General features: G+C 45.6%; 1 protein-coding gene and 1 pseudogene across 3 annotated transcripts in view; both read right to left on the bottom strand.

Moving 5' to 3' along the window:
- The window catches only part of CD207 (CD207 molecule), a 28,267-nt gene extending 5,537 nt beyond the window's left edge, over window positions 1–22,730 (bottom strand). The window contains exons 1-5 of one of the 3 annotated variants that reach the window (XM_073896863.1): window positions 22,601–22,730; window positions 22,296–22,356; window positions 21,970–22,110; window positions 18,229–18,331; window positions 7,170–7,293 (exon numbers count right to left, since the gene is read on the bottom strand). In XM_073896863.1, the coding sequence (XP_073752964.1) occupies window positions 7,170–7,293; window positions 18,229–18,312 (208 nt within the window). In that variant the 5' untranslated portion in view covers window positions 18,313–18,331; window positions 21,970–22,110; window positions 22,296–22,356; window positions 22,601–22,730. Of the gene's footprint in view, window positions 1–7,169; window positions 7,294–18,228; window positions 18,332–21,969; window positions 22,111–22,295 lie in introns of all 3 variants that reach the window. The other 2 variants (XM_073896867.1, XM_073896866.1) reach the window with 2 other exon arrangements.
- On the bottom strand, window positions 12,335–13,255 carry LOC112820689 (ribosome production factor 2 homolog pseudogene; annotated as a pseudogene).
- Window positions 22,731–23,358: the final 628 nt, after the last annotated feature.

The following is a 23,358-nucleotide window of genomic DNA, read 5'->3' as shown; positions in this document are numbered from 1 at the left end:
TGGTCATATCATCCCAAAGTTCCCCATTCCTGGCTTAGGCACCTTGCCTGGCCTCAGCCACAGCTCAATCCTCTCTGCAAAGTTCTGAGCTCTCAGGAAGAGGCCATTTGTCTTCTCCTCCAGGGGCCTGTTACATGGACACTTTTCCCTATTGTCCCAGCACTACTCTAGTTCTCTTATAAGACTCCCTTCATCCGTCATCCATCTACACATGCATTCATCCCACAAATACATATTGAGTGCCTCCTAGGTACAAGGACTGGGCCACAAAGATGACTAACTCACAGTCTGTACTCCAGCAGCTCACAATCTGGGAGGAAAGACAGACCAGAGCAAATAAATTACAACACAGTGTGATGAGTGTAACAGTGGAAAAATATGCACCATTCAAAGGAAGCACAAAGATGGAATAATGGTAAACAGTTCCAGGGAGAAGGATTAGCATATTCAGAAGTACGGGGGCATAAGGTAGCACGGAGGTCCATTTGGTGGTGTTGGAATGTAAAGTATGTGACAGGAGTGGGAAGGGCATGGGGCTAAAAAGGTACCTGGGGTCATACTAAGAAGCTTGAACTTTGACTTATGGGTGACATGGAGCCAATGAAGGCCTTCAGGCAGGAGAGAGACAAGGAGAGGGACATTGAAGAAAGTTCACTCTGATACTAGTGAGGAACATCGAATAGGATGTGGGAAGCCTAGAAGCAAGGAGACCAATGAGGAGACCACCACAATAAAAGACTTGCTGTTATTAAGGCATCTTAGATGATACAGCATCCCTCTACAAAAGTGGGGCTTGGAGATTCAACATGTAAGTGTAAGATGTGGGTTTTCCTCCCTGCTTCCTGCACTTGTGAGCTTCTCGAAGTGGGAAGGCTCAGTGCCATCAGGCCAGGAACGGCTCCTTCATATGTGGGAGAAGCTAAGGGCAAAGAGGAGCTGATGTGGGGCTCAGTGAAGGACTACGTTCTCTCCTGGGAAGCTTCTCATGCTTTGAAGAAGTCTGCCACATCCGGGAAACCTGGTACATAACAGATTCTAAACAAATATTACTTGGAAGGTAGGAAAGAGAAGATGGAAGAGAGGGCAGGAGAGAGGGAGGGAAAAGGAAGGCAGTTGGTCCGGACTAGATGGACGCTGGCTGGCTGGCTGGCTGGATGGATAGATGGGAAATCAGTGGATGGAAGAGATGATGCCTGATCATTTCTCAACCCTGAAACCTACAGTCTGTGGATCGGGATCTGCCTTCCAGAAGCTACTGCTTCTTTCTAGCAGTTCTCATTCATTTCCACAGCAAAGACATGAGAGAATTGTGATTTATACCTTACCCAAAAATGCATGACAATTCTGGCCACAGGACGAGAAAGCTGGCCCAGCCTTGCTGAATCTGGGCCAGTGGATCTGGATGACAGTGTGGCATCAGGGACAAGGGTTAGAAATAAACGAGGAAGGCCAAGGAAATAGCCACCTCTCCTTGCAGGGGCTTCTGCTGCTTTTATATCTGAGAGGATCCCACCTCCCTACTCAGCCCACTATACTTACGAGTCCCTTGCTGCTCTCTCTCCAGGTGGGCTGGGCCTCAGACTGGAGCTGCTCCTCTCACTGGATGAGGACTGACCCAGAGGGGAGTCTTCACCACACTTTCCACATGGCAGGAAAGAAGCTGGGCCACAGGGGTTGTGTCCCTTTCACCCTGTCTCATCTCCCTACCCACATTCTGCCTGTAGTTTCCAGGACTGCTACCTCTTCTAACCTTTAACATTAGCTAATCCCCCAAACCGAAGCGGGGAGGCTAACTGCCTATCTCTGAACACTTATGACTATACCCACTCTCTTCAGGCTGCTCATTTGGTTGCAGAACCTTGGTGCCACCAGTGTTCAAAAGGGGTTAGAATGTTCTGCTTCTGGGCTATCATGTTTGGTACCCAGTCAAATTCCAGAGTCATCTCAGCCCTTCTGCTCCTGGCTTCTGGCCCTACATCCACAACCTGTTATAGTCCAGGGCCTGGGGTAGAGAAGAAGCCAAGTTACTCAAGGCTCTGGTAGAAGGGGCTTTGGGGATCCTGGTCCCCTCCTGAGGCATGTGAGGGACAGAAGCTGCCACACAATATGACCTGGACTGTGTGGCCTCTTCCCTGTCAAAGAGTCGACTTTTACCAAACTTCTGCTGGTTTGTAGCATGAGGTATTGATGAAATGCCTATATGCCCTCCACTGGTTCCAGGGAAAGGATCCAGAGGCCTCACCAAGCTGTAGCCCACTGCGTAAGAAGGGCTGGGCTTGGGGGGCGTCTACTCTGAGTGATGGAAATGGGAGCCTCACATAGATATTCTACTGATCCAGGATGAGGAAGCTAAGGAAGAAGCAACCAAAATCCTGGGCTGTGGGCCCACTGGGGTTTTAGAGATGGTGGATGTAGAAGTCCCAGCCATGAGGAGTTTCATTTCCCACTTGGCGGGGAAGGAATGAGTCACGAGCTCTTTTCCTAAGGCCGTGCTTACCTATCTGCAAGTATTGACTGACCACATCTCCCGTGCATCCCTCTGGGGGTCTTTCTGGCCTCTGACCTGACAGCCTGGGAGGAAAAAAGACAGAGAAGGAGGCAGGTGCCTCAGCCATACTCTCCTGCTGGGAAAATGGGAGGTTCTCTTGGGACACTCAGGAGGGTCCAGGTCTTCCAAACAGGAGGAACTTTGGGCCAGACTTAGAGTGACCAAAAATCACTGCTATAATAAGAGGAAGGGAAGTTCATGCTCATCTCTCTGTTTTCCCACTCGCCATGCCCCTGGGGCTCAAAGACCTTCTTCGGACAAGGGTGGAGGAAGGAGACAGGCCACTTCTCTCCTTCTCTGGTCAAGACTCTCCTTCTGCTTGGGGGTGGACCATGGACACTATCAGCGGGAGTGGAGAAGAGACCTGGGCTGCTTGAAATGCCCCGCCAGGGCCAAGACTCATCTCCAAGGAGAGGAATCCAGGTCCCTCCAGTCAAGGAAATGAGAGTGGACAACACACCGGGAAAGGGGGTGGGGGGGAGAAGGGGGACGGCAGAGAGGGGAGAATGGCTATGACGTGAGAAAGAAGACACTGTGACAGCTGGTCAGGTTTGTCCACAGCCTCCGAGAGGACCCTTGTGTGTAATGCGGTTCTAGGTTTGACCAGCAGACAAATAATCCCCAGATAATCAAGGGATCCCAGGCTACCCTCCGGGAATGTGTCCTGGCAATGGGGGCGAGGGCAGAGAAACCAACAGGCAAGCAATTTTTCCTCCCAGGCTGTCAGGTCAGGGGCCAGAAAGACCCCCAGAGGGATGCACGGGAGATGTGCTCAGTCAATACCTGCAGATAGGTGAGCAGGCCTTCGGAAAAGAGCTCGTGACTCATTTAGAGTCACGTGCTCTCATCCTTGCATTCCTCTGGGACACCCACTGTGCACCAGATGCAAGGAGAAAGACAGCTAGAGACCCTGCCTACAGAAATAGTGTTCCTCTTATTGAAAACATGTGCATCTCCCAAGACTCTCCCAAGACTGAAAAGGACCAAGGACCAAGGAGACTGCAAGGGGGGCTCTCCAGGTCTCCCCTGACCTTGGGAAAAGGTTCCTCTTTTTCAGGACATTATGTAGGGGCAGGTTTCTCTGGAACAATGACAATGAGCCAGACCTCAGTGAACAGGCCACTACATCTGGTGGCATCATAAGCAGGGTGGTGTGGATATGGGTGAGTAGCCTGGCTATATGGAAGGATCACTGTGTTTCAAGCTGCTCTGAACCATCCAAGTCAAAGAGCTCTTGCCCGTGACCTTAGCAGGAAAGGCAGATTCATGTCAGGAAAGTAACAAAGGACTCTTGGGAAAAGTATGCCTAGTTTCTTTTTAAATCTTTTATTTCTTTATTATATCACTAATGATGGTATTCATTATAGAAAAAAATCCAGGTAAGCAAAAAGAAAAAAAAATTATCTACCACCAAAAAAAAGCTGTACACAGTCTTTCTTCCTAACTATGTACATGTAGGCACATACGCATGCACGTGTGTGTGCGTGTATACACACACGTGTACATGTAGGCGCATACGTGTGCACGTGTGTGTACGTGTATATACATACATCCATAGCTATACCTAACTATGTGCATATATTTACATAAGTATCTAACAGGACAGCCCCTGCTTATTTTCCCCAGCATCCTTCCCCTTCCCATTTCTGATATCAAGAGTCCCCTTCCTTTGGGAAATGACTCCCCCTTTTTAGCCCCAACATTGCTTGTTTCAGAGCATCAGCTTGTTGGGTGCCTATCACATCACATCACTCTGACACAGAGTCTTCTGCCTTCTGTTTCTATTTTTAAGGACCTTTATAGTGGGCCCAACCAGATAAGCCAGGATAATTTCCCTATCTTAAAGCCAGCTGATTATCAACCTTAATTCCACTTTGCCATGCCATGTAATATACTCTTGGGCTCTGGGGATTAGAATGTGGACATCTTTGGGGCCATTATTCTGCCTACCATATTAAGTTAGGGTAGCCTTAATAGAACCATTCAGAAAGCTTGGTATATATCCCTAGAATTGGAGAGAAAAAGAGTCTGGGACTTGACACATGAAAGAAAGGTCTAAGGCCTTCAGTAGGTGAATGGATGAATAAACTGGTACACACCCAGATAACATATTATTCAGCACTAAAAAGAAATGAGCTATCAAGCCATGAAAGGACATAGAGGAACCTTAAATGCATATTATTAAGTGAAAGAAGCCAATTTGAAAAGGCCACATACTATATGGTTCCAACTATACGACCTTCTGCAAAAGGCAAACTATGGACACAGTAAAAAGATCAGTGGTCACCCAGAGATAACAGGGGAGGGAGGGAGGGATGGGTGGAGCACAGAGGATTTTCAGGGCAGTGAAACTATTCTGTATGATGCTGTACTAGTGAGTACCTATCATTATACATTGGTCAAAACCCATGAAATGTACAAGAGTGAACCCAAGTGTGAACTACGGGCTTTGAGTGAGAATGGTACGTCAGTGTAGGCTCATCAGCTGTAACAAAGGTACTGCTCTGGCGGGGGGTGTTGAGAGTGGAGGAGACCGGGGGAAGGCTGGGCAGGAGCTGTATGAAAACTCTCTATACTTTGTCTAATTTTACTTGGAACTTAAAACTGCTCTAAAAAATAGTGTATTTAAAGTGAATGGGGAGGGTATGTGCTATGGTAAGCGCTGTGAATTGTGTAAGACTGATGAATCACAGACCTGTACAAATAATACATTATATGTTAAAAAAATAATTTAAAAAAATAATAAAGTGAATGGGGGAGGAGCGCCTGAGTGGCTCAGTCATTTAGCATCTGCCTTCGGCTCGGGTCCTGGTCCTCCTGGGATCGAGCCCCGCATCGGGCTCCCTGCTCAGCGGGAAGCCTGCTTCTCCCTCTCCCACTCCCCCTGCTTGTGTTCCCTCTCCCGCTGTGTCTCTCTCTGTCAAATAAATAAATAAAATCTTAAAAAAAAAAAATCTTAAAAGAAAATGAACGGGCATTTAGGATATGCTCCACCTACGGGTGACGAATACCAGATTTCAACTGTCCCTGTCAAGGAAGACCTTCCTGTCACCTGGAACAAAGCACAGTTTGGGGGGGGGTAAGAGTGAGGAGGAGAGAAGGGAGGGGAATAAGACAAAAAGTCAAGCCCTCCCTCCACCATCTCATGCTTCCGTGACTGAGCCTGGCCTGGGCAAGGCGAGAAATGCTAGTTTGATGAGAGTGTGCACTTTTGTGATTATCTGACCAGACTTGGGGGATATATTAATGTGACCAGGAAAGCTATAAGAGCTGCCTGAGGTTCCACGCAGGCGTGCGGAGGAACAAGAAAGGAGAGCAGGTTAGAAGGGGAAATGATGGGAAATCATAAAGGTGCTGTCTAACCATCAGCTCATCCAGGCAGCCGGTTACTGAAGGCTAGTTAACTTTTAGGAGGCCCCAGAGCGCTAGGGACCACAGACCCAACATGGGGCAGGAAGCACAGGCTCTCCGGGCACCCTGCAGTCCCAGCCGCTCTGCTCCCAGTCAGACAAAACTTGGGTAACAGTGGAGAGCTGCCGGTTATGGTCTTGAACAGAGAAAAGGACAAGAGGTGAAATTAAGTGAGCCTCGGCCTTTGTGGGGAAGAGATGTCATGAAACACCCAGAAGAGCATCCCCAGAATCAAAACTGTCCCCTTAACCACACTGGTCAGGAGTTAGCACAAGTCACTGACCAAGGAGAAACTGAAGAACTGATGTGGACCACAGTGTCACCCATGGCACATATTTTATAATTCATTAATCCATTTTTCACACTGTTCTCGGCCAGGGTTCCCTCCCCCACAAGGGCAGGGGGAGGGGTGGAATGAGAGCTAACCCTTCACCTCCAGGCACACTGCATAGATAACTTGTATAATCTTCACTTAATCCTTGAGCACAGGGATCCTGCTTGGCAACTTGAGTCAAGTTCCTAATGCCCAGCATAAGGAAAACCCAGCCAGTGTCCAGTTCTGTCTTAATGCGACTTCTGTGACGCGCGTGCTACGCAAATCTGCACCCAAACCCACAAAAAAAGAACAAGACCTCCGAAAACCCCAATTCCCACAATAATATCTCCAGTGCCACAACAGGGCTTTCTGTCCTCTGCAAACTAAAACCGCTAAGCCAATAAGTTTCAAAATCCCAACCTATGCCCACACTCTTAACAAATCATAACACCATTCACTTCGTACCCCGATGCTGTGTATGGTTCCCTCCAACTTTCTTCTTCAACTTTAACAATAGGTTTCTCTTTCCAGATATTTTAGATTTTGCTCTTTTTCAGCAAGTAATGAGATAACTGCTCTCAGCCACCATTTCATGCTTTTAGTTTATTTTCCCAGCTTACTATGTACAAACTTCTTTCCCCAACTTAAGCTCTCCAGCTGGCCCTTTAACTGGGTCAGTCTCCCTAACTGGAACCGTAAACTTCCTTTGCCTCCCCATGCTCCCTATAGATGTCCCTGCTCCCTACAGCTGCAGCTTTCATCCAGGACCCTTAGAATGAGTGTCTTCTGTCCTATTTCTACTGGGAACATCCCCACAGAAATGCATGGTATTGCCTCACATTCATTCACTCCAGCATCCATTTACCCATCCAGTGAAATTTATCAAGTACTCACTGTGTGCCATGCCAAGCTCTATGCCTAGATGTTGGGAATTCCTCCTTGAACAAAACACCCATGGTTCCTGCCCTGCAGCAGAGTGCAATTCTCTCTGGATAATTCTTGGCATTCCACCTGTTTTCTTGCGAGGAAAATAAAGTGTATCTATGATTAAGCCTAAAGCAACAATAAAAAAAACTTGCAGTTTAAAATGGTGTAAAATATGACATTTTCCCAAACTATTTCTATTTAAAACACAGTACAGAGATATAGAGGCACCTGGATGGCTCATTCGGTTGAGTGCCTGACTCTTGGTTTAGGCTCAGGTCATGATCTCACGGGTCATGGGATCAAGCCCTGTGTCTGGCTCTGTGCTCAGTGGGGAGTCTGCTTGAAGATTCTCTCCCTCTGCCCCTCCTCTCTCTCTCTCTCTAAAATAAATAAATAAATCCTTAAATAAAATAAAACACAGTACAGAAATATAGCTCCATGCTTTCATTCCCTGCAAGTAAACCTTTCTCCTAATATATCTGACTCTCAACCACATGAGAACTATATGCTCACAGAGCCCCCTTCCCTGGGTGGGGTGGTAGAGAATGAGAGCTACATGTCTAGGACGCAGTGCAGTGGTCCTCAACTCCTGGAACATGTTTGTAAAAAATGCCAGTGTCACACCCCCCAAAATTCTGACTTATTTGGCGTGGGTTGGGGCTCAGGCATCAGCATCTTTAATAACCCTTGAGTGAGTCCTACATGCAGTCAAGGTTGAAAACCATCGATCTAGTGGGAAAATCTGAGTCCTGGCATGGAATCCTGGCTCTTCCATACACTGGTGGGGTGGATGATTTATTTAGGGGAATAGTTCACCCCCCAGAAATAGCTGGTCTTATAAAACAGTGGACTTGAGCACTGAAGAGTCCATTGCAGTACCAGCTATTAGACAATGCCTTGAAACATTGGGAGCTGCTCTGCAGCATGTAGCATCTGCTTTAAAATAGGGCTGTTTCTTCCCCCAAAATACATGGAACTAGAGTATTTATAACAAGGAGTATAATTAGGTAGTATCTCTCACACTGACATATAATGACCCATCCTCAATGGTATTACTTCATTTCTGAAAGTCTGGATCTGCTGACTTAGGGTACCCAGAGGAGGAATATTTCTACCAGAGAACCCAACAATGATTCCCCCGAATTAGGAGCTGGGACTGCTATCAGGCTATTTCAAACATCTCATGCCACTGGAAAAAACAGATTTTTTTAAAAAGATCATAGGTTTGGCAATGTCTCAGACTGGGTTTTCCAAAAGCAGACACTGAGATGGAATTTGGTGTACAGGATTTTTTGTGAAGGACCACATCTGTGGAAGGGAGTAGGAGAAGACAGGATTGGGCAGAGAGATAAGCTGAACTGTTGAAATTTAGTACAGGACCAACAAACTTCAGTCAGCCCCATGAGGAGTTCTGGAGCATAAATGACCCACCAGACTTGTCCTATGTTAGGCTAAAATGTCCATACCTAATTGACCCTGCAAGGCTCCCTGAAGGAGCTAAGAGCTGGAGACCATCTGCTTACAGCACCCCCAACAAACAGTTCAGACAAGCTTTTCTTTGAAGGGGAATCTGGGAAGTGTAACTCTATGTCTACCACGTAGGATGGTTGATCCCGACAATCAAGGGAAGAAGGTTCACTGATACACAGATGGGATGTGGTAGGTATCCTCTAAGATGGTCCCAGTGATTTCTGCCTCCTGGTATTCATGCCCTTGTGATCTTGGAAGAATGACCCTCCCCCACCAGTTGCACCTTCAGATGAGACAACAGTCACAGCCAACAGCCTGAATGCAACGTCATGAGAGACTTTGAGTCAGAGGTGCCCAGCTAAGCCACATCTGGATTCCTAGCCCACAAACCCTGAGGTAATGAATGTCTGTTGTTAAAGCCACTGAGTTTGGGGGTAATTTGTTAGGCAGCAATAGATGACTAATACAGGGAGCAGGGAGGATTATGACTGGAACTCAAGCAATAGATACCCAGAGGTATCTTCTAGTTCAACCTGTAAAGTTTGGCATTCTTAACAAATGGGATGGCCGACAGAGTAAGATAGCTCAGAAACAAGGGTCTGACTCATCCCACCAAGTAAAGAACATAGGCAGTTGACATGCTGACTGAAGAGCAAAGGAAGACAGAATAAACAGCTATGGAGGGTGGTCATGCGGCCTCATGAACTTAGCAGAAACAAGGGCTAAAGCCACTATACCTGTATTTACCTGTCATGTATCTTTTTTAAAATTTAATTTCATTTTTCTTTCTTTTTCCTCTCACTTACATTGGATACCCAGATGAGATCATGACAGAACTAAAGAGGACAATACATCACTCAGTGATGCTGGACTTGGAGCTGGTTGCAATAACTCAAAGGACAGTGGGTTGTCTACTCTTGGAAAGAAGATGGGTCTGGATAGCATATAGTACACTAGGTCAGGTAAAAGCAGCTTGAGGAAGTGCCAGGATGAGGAAAAGGGTGTATATGGGTATTGGGCTATAGAAATACTTGTCTCTTTGTCCAGGATAGCAGTACCCTTCTTAATAAAGAGAAATCTCAAAATCAGTGGTAGATAGGACAGCAACTCTGAGTCAAAAGACAAAAGAGGTTGGACATTTCTTCTTCCCAGCTCCCTGGCACATTACCCAGGCTCAGGCAATCAGATGTCACCATCTGCATGACTGAGACAATAATGCACTGCCTCAGAGATATCTGAGAGTCTTCAAGGGACATGTTGGGAGTCTTCTCTGATGTCCTCCTTTCCTTGGTCCTGCCCCATTTTCCAAGACTTCACATTGAGTCTGAAAACAAGTGGTTACCTTCCCAATAAATTTCTTTCATGCTTAAATTATGCAGACATGGGCTTGTTGTTTCGATCAAGAACCCCAATTGATATACCCACAGAGCTATCTCCTTTCCTATTAAGATTGATCCAGTTTTCCCACAGTGTGTTAAATGGGACACTAGTCCAGAAATATGCTCAAAACAGGTTCAAAGGTTAAATAAGTTTGGTAAACAGTCCATGCTGTGTGTCTTTCTTGAAGATTCATGGTAACTGTGCGCATTTTAAAGGTTCTGAGAAGTCCTGTGTTAAGAAAATCTGTTTAATATTATTTATAACAGGGGTTCCATTACCATTTTTCTTTTATACTTAATGGACGATACTTCTCACTCTGAGAAACACTGTCCTGAAGCCAAGAAAAGGAAGATTCAGAGGCAGACTACAGTTCCCTCAGATTTCTAAGTTCCAGTTTGTTTGGTCTACGAGACCTTGCCACTTCCCCAGTTGAATCACACAAAGAATCATCACCCTCTTCCAAAGAAGCAATGCTACCCACAGAATATCAACACCATTCTGTTGAGTAATATGTACCTTCCTCATCAATTTCACATATTTTTTTGACATTAATTGTTTTCTTCTCAGGTCTGTTAAAGGCCTCTCTGTTCTGTTTTATTAACCTTACAATTATTTTAATATTACCAAACTAATAATTGCTTTACCAAACATCTTAAAATATGGCAGACCCCCCTTGTTAACCATTTTTTAAATAAAATTTTCTCTTTTTTTAAGATTTTATTTATTTATTTGACAGAGAGAGACACAGCGAGAGAGGGAACACAAGCAGGGGGAGTGGGAGAGGGAGAAGCAGGTTTCTCATCCAGCAGAGAGCCTAATGTGGGGCTCAATCCCAGGACCCTGGGATCATGACCTGAGCTGAAGGCAGACGCTTAATGACTGAGCCACTCAGGCACCCCTAAATAAAATTTTCTTAGCAATTCTTAACTTGTTCTTTCAAATTACCTTTTGGCAAGTTACAAAAACAAAGTCCTATTGCAATTTTACATAAAGTTTAATTTTAGTAAATTTAGTAATTTTAGTAAAGCTGTAAAATAATTTAGAATGATTTGACATCCTTAAAATAGTCTTCACATCTAGATCCCCATGATGTCTGTTTCCATTATATCTGTCAATCTACACTTTTTAGTTTCCTTCATGCCTGCCTCAGCTTTTTTTCTTCTCAAGGGAAGAAGATAAGGTTATTATTATTTGTAGATGATATGATGTTTTAGCTATGAAATCTGAAAGAACCATCTGGAAGAGTTATTTAAATTGATAAGAGAGTTCAATAATCATATGGACAAAACAATCCACATGAATAACTTTCCTGGGTACACAAAACAACCCATTAAAACTATGAATATATAGACACATAGAGAGGATTCCAGATATATTTAGGAGCAGAATTAACAGGACCTGGTAATGGGTTTGGTGTTGTTTGTGGGCCCCCTTCTGCCCCCCGATCACTCTCCAGAAAGAACCATGTTGGATCATACTATCTCATTTCAATTTTAGAGTCCAAATTTTATGTCTAGAGGACACTTTTCGAAATTTTTGCCATTCCTAGCATCAGCACTGCTGGTGAGGTCTTTGCTATATGCATTCATCTCGTCCTTTTCATTCCAGTCAGGTGGAAGTGGCTTGGTTAGCTGGTCAACTCCCACCCCACCATTTTTTCTCAGAAATCTGCCCATAAAAGCTTCCCTGTGACGATTTCCCTCTCACTCTTTCCTGATTGTTTGATGAAGCAGGAGGGAAAGATCTGTGGAGTTGCACCGGGAAACTGAAAAGAAGAGTGCAGATTTAGACTAGCAGCAGAGGAGAATGAAAGAGGAAGCTCACAAGGAACAAGGAAACGGACAGGCAGCCCTGAGACCACATAGTCATACAGTGGCCCTGTACATTTCAAAGGCTCTCAGACCTTTTGAAAAAGGAATCTACTGTGCATGGAGGTTGGCAAGAGAAATGCCAAAGCTCCTTTTCTGGACTAACTCAAAACCTCACAAGTTATACCTTCAGGAAAAGAATATATCAATGTAAATATTGTTATCAGGGCATTGAATTGTTGAGTGACAACCAATCAGAATTAAGGGCTTTCAAGAATTAAGGATTACATTTCACAGCACTTAACAATCTCTGAAGTCCAGACATCCTAAAAGATTCCTTTGTTATATGGAAACAGAACAGGATTATACCCTCTCAATAAGTCTTCACACTGGCAAGGAGAGTAAAATTGGTGCTCTTTGTAGACTTTCTCAATACACCTCTTCATCAGAACTCTAATTTTTTTTTATGTTCCATCAGTTTTTTTAAATTCTCTTTTATTTTTTCTCTTGGTCTTCTGTTATCCTTTCTGCAGGTCGCTTCTTCAACCCCTTCATTTTCCTGGTTTGTAGTTTGCTTAGGTCTTGCTTCTGCATATGAATCCTTCCATAAGTTGTACCAAACGTATCATGGGAGACATTTTTCTTCTTTGGCTTGAGCACTTTTGGCATTTTCATAGATAATTTATAAAGATCATCTGATGCCAGATGTGTCCTCCTCAGAACCAGATCCAATGAGGGCCCCATTTCTTCCAATTCAATCCTTGGTGTTCTACAACCAGATTTCTTCAACAGCAACTTATAGCTTCGAAAGTAAATCTTCCCATTCAATGCAGTGAAGTGCAGAACATACTCTAATATGAGCCAGGCAGATATTTGGTACTGTGGGGCCTCTGAAGAAATCAGTAAGAAGACTTTTTAGCCTTCTGTAGTCTTCTATTACATCAAAATCATCACCAGCAAATATTAACATGGGTTTTGTTCCCTTGGGACATTTACTATTCTTAATATCTTTTAGAGAGACAAACTTCTCGATACCCAATTCAATCATATCCAGCACATGGTAGTCATACATACGACCTATTACGAGATTATTTGGCCGCTTCTTATTATGGGAGCCAAACATAAATAAGGAACAATCTGACTTCTTTGAAAAGAATTCCAGTGATGGAATTACAAGACAAATGGTCTTGTAATGTTTTTCTTTTTATACAGAACTCCATACCGTTTTTTCAGTGCATACACATCTTTAAGTACTTGTGTCATCATTGAACTTGCATTTCCCTCTTTAATCAGCATAGCATTTTTAATACTTTCACTGAGTTTCGGTTCTCTCTTCTCAAGAAATCTCTTGGCTCTTTTCGTTTTGGGCTTTACAACTCAATCCAAAGTGTCCATGGCTACCACAACGTGAATCCCCAGAACTCTATTTTGTTTTTTTTGTTTTTTTTTTAATTATTTATTTATTTATTTGAGAGAGAGAGCACGAGCAGAGTGAAGGGCAAAGGGAGAAGCAGACTCCCCACTGAGCAGGGAGCCCGATGTGGGACTCGATCCCGGGACTCCAGGATCATGACCCGAGCCGAAGGCAGACGCTTAACCGACTGAGCCACCCAGGCGCCCGAACTCTATTTTGTTTTTAAGATTTTATTTATTTATTTGACAGAGAGAGAGAGAGAGAGAGATCACAAGTAGGCAGACAGGCAGACAGAGGGAGAGGGAGAAGCAGGCTCCTTGCTGAGCAGGGAGCCCGATGTGGGACAAGTTCCCAGGATGCTGGGATCATGACCTGAGCCGAAGGCAGACGTTTAATTGACTGAGCCACCCAGGCACCCCCAGAACTCACTTTAAATAGGTCTGTTTCCCTGGAGTTTCGTGGGAGGGAATATTTTCTGCTATAGTTTCTAAGATCTTTTTCATGAGCACCATGCTCAAGGTTAAACCTACTCTCAAGATTAGGTCCTTTAGTCCAGGAGAAAAGTCCCAGGAAACTTTAATACGGGGGGAAAAAAGAAGAGAATCTTAAACAAATGGAATATGCAGTAGTATGCTCAAAGACATTTAACAACTGCTCTCTAGATGTAGAGGGGAAACCCGATTTGTAATATTTGCCAATTGTCATTGTGTAAATATTTCCACCATGGCCATTAAGTAACCAACATGATGTCCCTGAAAGCAGTGTTGAGAAAAGATGCACATGATAGGCTCTTAAGAGCCTGTAGGGGCTAATTCTAGCACGTCACTAAGGGACAAGTAATGTTTTCCACCTGTGACCCAATCTATCCAGTTACGTGGTTTTTCTCCAACCTTGCACTCCAGGAAGGGGAGGAGGGGATGCAGCTGTAGGGTGGTGACAGAAGGACAGGGGTACTGTTAAATGCTAGCAGGGAGACCCAGAGAAGGGAAAGGATGCAAAGACCCAGCATAAAATAGAAGGAATAAGCGCCCATCCCTCTTGGGGATCCTCCATTCTGAGCATTTATTTGTCCATTTCCACCAACTACGTGCTATTGCTTGCTTTAAGTTCTCTCTGTAAACTCCAGAAGGAACTGTTCCTCTTCCCTAGCCACAGGAGGCCTGGCTGTCCCCCATGACCACAACTCCCTGATGTGGGCATGGCTCCCTTTCCTGGGTGTGGCCTATAGTCACCTTCTTGGGAGCCGGTGACTTAACAAGGGAATCCCCTGGTTCCTGGGTACTTTCCCTGGAGTGAGAACCACAAGGAACACAAAGGCCTAGTGTTTAGCCACCAGAGAAATGGACGGGGGGGAAAGGCTATGTGTCTACAAAGAACAAAAACCCTTTCCATGGATATAGTAGCTCCAAGCACCTGGGGACATTTCCCAGGTATGGGAAGAAATGAGATGCATCATGGGATTAAGCAGTCCCTTGCTTCAAAGGATTCTCGTTACCCTGGAGAGAAAGTTAAAAATCTATCATTTTCAACAAAACACTCCAGGATCTGGCGTCGATCTCCAAGTTCCTATCTCTCACCACTCCTTCTCGCTGGCTTCCTTCACATTTGGAAACATTCCAAGCTTGTTTCTTCCTCAGGTCCTTTACACTTGCAAATGTATATATGTATACACATACACACATTTTTTCTTGCTGAGTTATTTGAAAGTAAATTGCAGTACTGTGGCATTATTGATACTTCTGCATTTATCCTAAAAACAAGGACATTCTTCTCCTCCCTAATCATAATACCATTACCACACTCAAGGAATTTAATGTGGCTGCAACATCTAAATTATATATAAATGTCTAAAAAAAAGAAGTCCCTTATACCTGAGGGGGAAGGTCCTGACTCTAGGATCCAATTGAAGGTTGCACATTGCATTTGATCGTCATGGTCCTGGACTTTCCTATAACCTGGACCAGGCTCACCGCCTCATCCACACACACACACACACACACACACACACACACACACACACACACACACTCTTTTTATCATTCATGACATTGACATTTGGGAGAGTACAGGCCAGTTGCTTGTAGAATGCCGCAAATTCTGGATTTGCCTGATTGTTTCTTAATGATTAGACTCAAGTTATGATTTTCTTTTTGAAACTCTGTTAGTGCAGCTTGACAGCCCCTCATAGGTAGGGTGCTGAGTGGTGACTGAGCTGAAGACCCAGCAGGTGTGCACCAGCCGTGGTTGAGCCTGGCCTCCAGGTGTCTGCTGGAATCCACAGTCCTGATGCTGCTCCGGTCCTGAGTCCTCCTAAGCTGAAACTGTAGTGAGGAATTTTCCAGCTAAGGGCTATGGAGCCAAGTGTTTGTTGTTTTCTGACAGCAATATCTGAACCCCTGGGGCGAACATATCTTGATGGAGGACATAGAAACCAAGAAGTGGGGGGCCTCAGTGGCTCACTCGGTGAAGTGTGCAATTCCTGATCTCGGAGTCATGGGTTCGAGCCCCACACTGAGCACAGAGCTTACTTAAAAAAAAAAAAAAAAAAAGGAATAAAGAAAGAAACCAGGAAGCAACTGTATGCAGAAGGCTGTGTCACAGGGACCCGTGACCAAGACTAAGAAGAGGCCCCACAAAGCAGAAAGGCTATTTCCTGCCAGTACTGGCACTCAGCGTGTATCCTGGGACCACAGAACCAGACATGTTGCACACCTGTGACACCAACAACATCCACCTCGTGTGGGGAGGAATGATGTCTTTACTATATGAACCCTGAGAGCAGAGGCTGGGCCCCAGTCTACTGAGATGCCCTGAGACTCCGCTAGTGGTGTCTTCAAAGCCATCCAGCAATTTGGCTTGGCCTAGTCCAAAACTAAAGTGGTTGGATGAAGACTTCTAGTTCTGGCCAGTGTGGAATAACAGGGGAAGAAAAGACAACATTCAGGAAACAATGATCTTTAAGACCCTGGACATCATCAGGACGCCTGGGTGGCTCCGTTGGTTAAGCGTCTGCCTTCGGCTCAGGTCATGATCCCAGGGTCCTGGGATCGAGCCCCGCGTCGGGCTCCCTGCTCAGCGGGGTTCTCCCTCCCCCTGCTTGTTCTCTCTCTCTCTCTCACACACACACACACACACAAATAAATAAATAAAATCTTTTGAAAAAGACACTGGACGTTAGGCAATGAAAGACGGGACCCCCGAGATGAAGGAAACAAGTGAGGGGAGCCCTACAGTTGCCCCAGCTTGTATCTTGAGAGCTTCCACAGCACGCAGGGAAAGAACAGGCAGAGCCCGGCACACTCCCTGAGTTGAGGAGACAGAGCTGAGAGTCCAAGAAGACGGAGGCAGCTATAGAACGCAGCACAGAGCACCCGAGAGAAGACAGCTGCACGGATGCTCAACTCCAGAGAGCTGCAGAGGGTCCCCTTGAGGGTCCGGCAGAGTACTGGCCACGCATCTGGTCATTGAACAAGGATCAAGTCACTGTAGAGCTCACTCCTCACTAGTCAATATGTTCAACACTACATCAAATACTAATGATGTACTATATGTTGGCTAACTGAACATATTAAAAAAAAAATCAATAGGGAGAGCATGGAATCCCATTCCCCACTGCCCTGCCTCTGCGGCTCCTCTTTATCACAGTTACACCCGTGCTTTCTTCATCAGTGGCCCATAGATGGCACCATTACCTTGGGCTGGACACAGAATTACTCTAGGCTACCGCTTATTAGAGTACGGTTTTTACAATGTGTGTGAATCTGGTCCTCCTTAAAATTTTGTAGGACTGCATGATAGCTATAATGGAATCCTGGCCTTCCAGGGATTACAGACCCCTTAATAAATGTAGCAAGCAATACTGGTAATCCCATCCCTATCCCTCACCCTCTGGGCCAGGATCCATGAGGCTTCAGTAAATGTATAAAGTAGACAGATTCTTTGAACGGAGGGAGAAAGGTGATGGCTTTATGGAATGGCCTTATCCCCGAAGAGCAGACACAGACAATCAGTCTTGGTCTTCAGAAACCAGCCAGAGTGGAGGTGGCCTCTCTCCCATCAGCTGTGACTGTTAAATATAGCAAGCCCTGATAGGATCAGTCCCAAGAGTCTAGAACATTTAGAAATGTCAGGGCTCCTGTTATGAGGAGACCTCCTGCAAACAGGAGAGAGGCGGCAGGGGAACTCCATGTTTGCCTGCTCCACCAAAGCTGTTCTTGCCAAGGGCAAGAAGACCTCCCCCAATAAAGAAAGACACCTGGACAGCAAGCGCCTCCTGATGTGATGCAAGGACCACTCACAAGGTTCTATTGTCCAAAACAGGAAAAAAAAAAAAAGAAAAGAAAAGAAAAGAAAAATCACACCTGAATCTGATAAGTCCTCTAATTCTAATTGCCAGGGAACAGAGCAACATGGTTAAAGACACCAGAGAGGCCAGCAAAATCCAGAGTGAAAAATTCTAAGGATATATGGTCTAGTCTTTACATGTGCGCAAGCGCGCGAACACACACCAAGTTGAACAGTTACAGATTTTAGAAGCCCGAAAGAATGTGTCAGACAGACACAATGTATATAGAGTTTGTTCGGATGCTGACTGAAATAAGCTACTTGTAAAAAGACACATGAGATAATATAGAAAATGACTAGATATTTGGCAATGTAAGAATTAGCACTAATTTGTAGGTATAATTATTGTGGTTTTTCTAAAGAGTTCTTTTTTCGAGAGTTCTTACTGCTTAGAGATACATACTGGAGTTTTTATAGTAAAAATGATATAATATCTGGGATTTGCTTTAAGACAATTTGAGGGAGAACAATAGGGTTGTAGATCAAATAAGATGAGTCAGTTGTTGAAGCTGGGTAATCGGTATATGGCAATCATTATACTAGTCTCTCTACTTTTGTATTTGCTTTAAAATATATAATAAAAGGATAAAAAAGAGAGAGAGTTCCTTACCAAAGTGTACCAGATAGCCACAGTCAACCAATCAGAGTTGAGATTATGGATCAGCCTTCTCTGCTCAACTCTGGGCTGGAGCATGGTAATCCTGGCAAAGAGCCTGTGAACCAGGAAAGAACCCAGGGGTCTTAAAGGTGAGTCTGTTCTGATAGGGTCAGAAGCCTGATCCTTAGGGGGCACCTGGGTGGCTCAGTCGTTAAACGCCTGCCTTGGGCTCAGGTCATGATCCTAGGGCTCAGGTCATGATCCCAGGGTCCTGGGATCAAGCCCCGCATCGCATCAGGCTCCCTGCTCCACGGGAAGCCTGCTTCTCCCTCTCCCACTCCCCCTGCTTGTGTTCCCTCTCTCGCTGTGTCTCTCTCTCTGTCAAATAAATAAATAAAATCTTAAAAAAAAAAAAAGAAGCCTGATCCTTAGAACCTGGCTATTTTTACAGAATGCTTGCTTACTTGCTTTCCTTCTTTGTGTGTGTGTGTGTGTGTGTGTGTGTGTGTGTGTGTGTGTGTGTGTGTCTTTTTGTTGTTATTATTGTTCTCCCTCAATCTTTGGTGAAATTCTTTTATGGAAATTCCAACTTCCTTCAGAGATAATCAGAGGGACCAGGGGAAGTTGGGTTTGCTTACCAAATGCTAAGACCTGCACTCTCAGGCCCAGCCCTCTTCTCCCACTGGCCCTCAACCTGCTAGCAACCTGGCCTTTCCTTCCTAGCAGGGGACTGGGAGAAACTTCTCTGCAGCATCTGACCAGCCCAGGAGACACATTTTCAAGGCAATGAAATTGATAGAGGCCTGGGCGGAGCATCCTCCCCTCAGGTGAGACTTCCAACTGACCATCACCATTAGGACCATATTTATAGGGCAAATAACAGGGTTTGAAGTTAAACATTTGTCTGCCTACATACAGTTTGGAGCGAGCTGCATTTCCATGTTATCATGTTTTTATATTTTTTTCAAAGATTTTATTTATGTATTTGACAGAGAAAGACACAGCGAGCGAGGGAAGCAGGGGGAGTGGGAGAGGGAGAAGCAGGATTCCTGCTGAGCAGGGAGCCCAATGTGGGGCTCGATCCCAGGACCCTGGGATCATGACCTGAGCCCTGAGCCGAAGGCAGACACTTAAGGACTGAGCCACCCAGGCGCCCCACGTTTTTATATTTTTAAGGAGCCTGGGCTATGTGTGTTTGCCTCCCCTCCCAGATTCCATGGGAGGGGGCTGCCCAGCCTGGAGCAGGAGGGGATGTGATGCAAGACTGTAGCTCTTGGCATCCAGAACAGAAGGGCCAGTTTTGACCTGGAGGCCAGATAATACATTTTAAACAACCAGGCTCCCAATGTTATTCATACAGCATGAGTCTCACAAATAACATTCCTTAGCCTCTCAGTCAGGACTCCAGCTGTTTCCGTGGGGCTTCCCCGGCTGATGGGGTGGGGTATTGTAAGTACCTGATTTAAGGTAACTTTGCCTTATTCTCATTTATTGCCTACTATTTATTCCCTTCATCTAAGTGCAGCTTCCTTTTCTCTTCTGTTTCTATTAGGTTCCTATAATAATAATAATGAAGTTTTCTTTCCTTGTCGAAACCAAAACATGACTGTTATGAATCTTTTGTTCAGAATACCTCTTCTGCATATTTAATTTTCTCTCTTTCTAGGACTTCTGTTATCTGGATCCTGGCACTTACACTTCTACTGTCATACCTCTTAACTTTTATTCTAAATTTCCTAATTATTTATTCTTCACTGCTTCCTTCTGTGAGACATCTGATCTTGCAATTCACTGTTTATTAATTGTGCCCATTCTATTCTTTATCCCATCTGTTGTGTTATTTCCACTATCATATTGTTCACATTTAATATTTCCTCTCACTTCTTTTTATGATTCCTTGTTCTTATGTTATATTATTAATATCTTTCCTGTCTCCTTAAGTGTATTTACTGAGCTTATTTTAAGTTATTGGTCCATCTGTTCTAATACTTCAAAAGATACATATTATCTCCTTTGTTACTTTCTTTTGAGAAACTTGTTCTCCTCAGCTGTCTAGTTATTTTGGCTTGTGAGGTCATATTCCCCACAAAATTCCAACCATTCTGTCTGATAGTGAGCTTAGGGAAAGAACTGAAGTTCAAACCCTGGTCCTTGTCAGCCATGTGAGCACAAATGGAAGGGAGAGGAGGAGCCTAAGATGAGCACCAGAACCACAGGTGATCGCACCTGTGGGCTCCTACCCCACTAGTCAAGGCTTCAACTTCGGACCCCATGGAAAAGCAGCACAGAGTGGAGGTGGTCTCTTGGGTTGTGACCCCCTAGCCCTGGGAGTGTAGAAGAGGAAAAGTAGAGAATACATGCAGGAGGCCAGTCAGTTCCCAGTGACTTTCCCAATTACCCCAACAAGACCTGTTCTCTGTCCAAATAGTACCCCATTGATACCTACCCAAGCTTGATGGGCCATTTTCACAGAGTGAGGGAGGGCAGGATGGTTTCCCCAAAGCAATAGAGTAGGGACAGGGAAAATCAAAATTAAAATAATATTCTGCCCCAAATTAAATGGACACTTCCACCTCTTTGCAGCTTTTTCATGCCAGGTTTTGGGGGAATAGTTCCAGGTACACCTCAAAAATCACAGGGTCCTCTTCTTGGCTTCAGTGGGAATGATTCCAGTGTTCCCCCAGTGAGCCCAAAGAAAGCTCTTCACATACTGATATAGAACTGTCTTCAAAATATAAGTGAAAAGCAGGGTACAGCACAGTGCAATATGCTGTCATTTGTATAAAGAAGGTGGCATGTGTGGGTGTGTGTTCATTTACTTGCATATGTACAGGACATCCCTGAAAGGTTACATGGGAAACTAAGACTACTGAAGGTCTCTGACAAGGGTACCCGAGTGATTAGGGACTGGGGTAGGAAATTTAAGCTGTTATGCTTTTTTGTAACTCTTTATTTTTAAACATATTTTTAAGTTAATAAATATCTCAAATACACACACACACACACAGTGTCTTATCATCAGATTCCAGGGTCCTCTCCCAGCTTGTGACCCTAATGTCTAGGTGGGCACAACACTGCCCATGTTGAAATCCTCCCCATTTTCACAACCCACCAAAAATGCCACTTCCTTCATTAAGCCTTCTCTGAACACCACAGCAAGAAGATCCTCTCTCCTCTGAACTCTCAGCCCACATTGGCCACAACATTTTAAGGTCCTGATCACTTTCTACCACACAATTTCATTATCTGTATATCTATCACATCTCCTCTGCTCGTTCATTTGGTCTTGAGGAATGTTACTTTGCTGAAATGGACCCAGTATCTAAAACACCACAAATTCCCAGTGGCATCCTCCAGGCTCATTTTAGATGATTCTCATTCACACAAGCCACATATCTGCCCTTCTGAATGTCCCCCAGCCATTGTCCTAAACACGGGTCCACCACATCCAGGGCCAGTGACCTGAGGAGCACCAGGATCCCACATGCTGACAGGTCAATGAATTAATGGCCATTCCTTCAGCTTTACATATACGACAAAACTGAGCCACAGAAAGCAACAGTCCAAGGTGACCAGATTTAGAGATGAGAGCAACAGCCTCTGACTCTCTTCTGTGACTGTTGGAGAATAGTACTCAGTCAGGGAAGTCCTTCTCACAGGCCCGAAGAGGGGGCTAGGAAAGGTCTGTCCTCCTGATCTTTGGGAGGACCCACCTTCCCCAACATATTTGCTATTTTCGTTGTCATATTTTACCTGTTCAGTTAAAGATAATGATTGTCCTCTTGCTTAAGTTGGCAAACACAAGAACTGTCGTCCCATGGTCTCGAAGGATCTAGTCTCCTGCAACCTGCCCAAGATGTATGACAGGAAGCTCAGGAAAGAGACAGGTGAGGCCTGGAACAAAGCAGACACAAATGCTCGCATCAGAACTGCCCCCCTGCCCCATCTCTCCTCCCAGGGCCCTTTTGCACAGTAAAGTTCCCCCTGGTGGGCTCTTACAGAGTCTACCATGCTTGTTAAGGTGTAACCTCTTGGTGAGCCCCGACCCTCCTGGTACCAGGCTTGTACTTTATACTCACAGTTATTCTTGTATTATCACCCTGTGCTATTTGCTCCTACGTCTGTTTCCTCTACCAGACGCTGAAAATGAAGACACAGAGGGGAGGAGAAGGTGGAGTCAGGCTACAGGGCAGCCTGGAGTAGGGGCTGCCATTGTTCACTACCGCAAGGTGGGTGTTTTCATCATCCTCGTACCCTCAGAACTCAGGAAGGACTTCAGAAACCAATACAGGACGCCCCTTTGGCCCCGCGGCCACACCTCTCTAGGCTCCAGCGGGTAAGGGGGCTCTCGGCCCCACCCCCTTGCCTCCCCCTGCCGAGGGACCTGGGTTTAGGGAGAGCGGTCTCCAGCACTTGGCGCAGACAGGTAAACCAGAGAAATGAGACCCGCGACCAGCGTCTCGGGCCTGGCCTCTGTTTGAGACATCCCCCCCGACTTCACCCCTGTTCTGGATCGGGCTCGACGGGACTGGGAGAAGCAAGAGCCCGGCGCCCTCGGCCAGGGCGCATGCGCAGGGTGGTCGGCGCGGGGCGAAACCCCTCGTCGCTTAAGCTCGCGACCAGCAGGGGGCAACACGAGGACGCCTCCCTGCTTGTGGCCGGGAGCTAACGGCGTGGTGGCTGGAGGGTGGGCTGGCACCTGACTGGGGGCTGCGAGGAAGTGGGTAAAATTAGCGGAAAGGTAGGACGTGGCAGTAGCGAGCATGCCTGGCGCGACCGCGGCCGTCCCCGCCACCCCGGACGGAGTGCTCACATGCCCGCCCACCATCAGTGTGGTGTGGCCAGGGGTCGAGCCCACGGCGGCTGTTTAGTCCGTCTGAGAGTGCTTTGTCTGGGTCTCCACACACTTCTGGGTCTGACTCTGCCTTGACTCTATCTGGGCTTGTGTCTGTCACTGAGGCTGTAGATCCGAAAGGAAGAGGAGGGAACACCACCTCTTTCTAGCTCCTGCCTGAAGTTGGTATATATAATTAATCCTACTCGACTCTCTCCCCAAAACACAGCTGGAAGCTCAGCCCTCACCTCAACTTGCAGCCTGTGAAAATTCTACTCTTCTGTTCACTCCACAGCCCCACTCAGGCT

This window comes from Callorhinus ursinus, unplaced genomic scaffold (assembly GCF_003265705.2).
Source record: "Callorhinus ursinus isolate GAN/ISIS: 27379988/994484 unplaced genomic scaffold, GSC_fseal_2.0 scaffold10, whole genome shotgun sequence".
NCBI lineage: Eukaryota > Metazoa > Chordata > Mammalia > Carnivora > Otariidae > Callorhinus > Callorhinus ursinus.
This window is presented reverse-complemented; position numbering and strand designations above follow the sequence as displayed.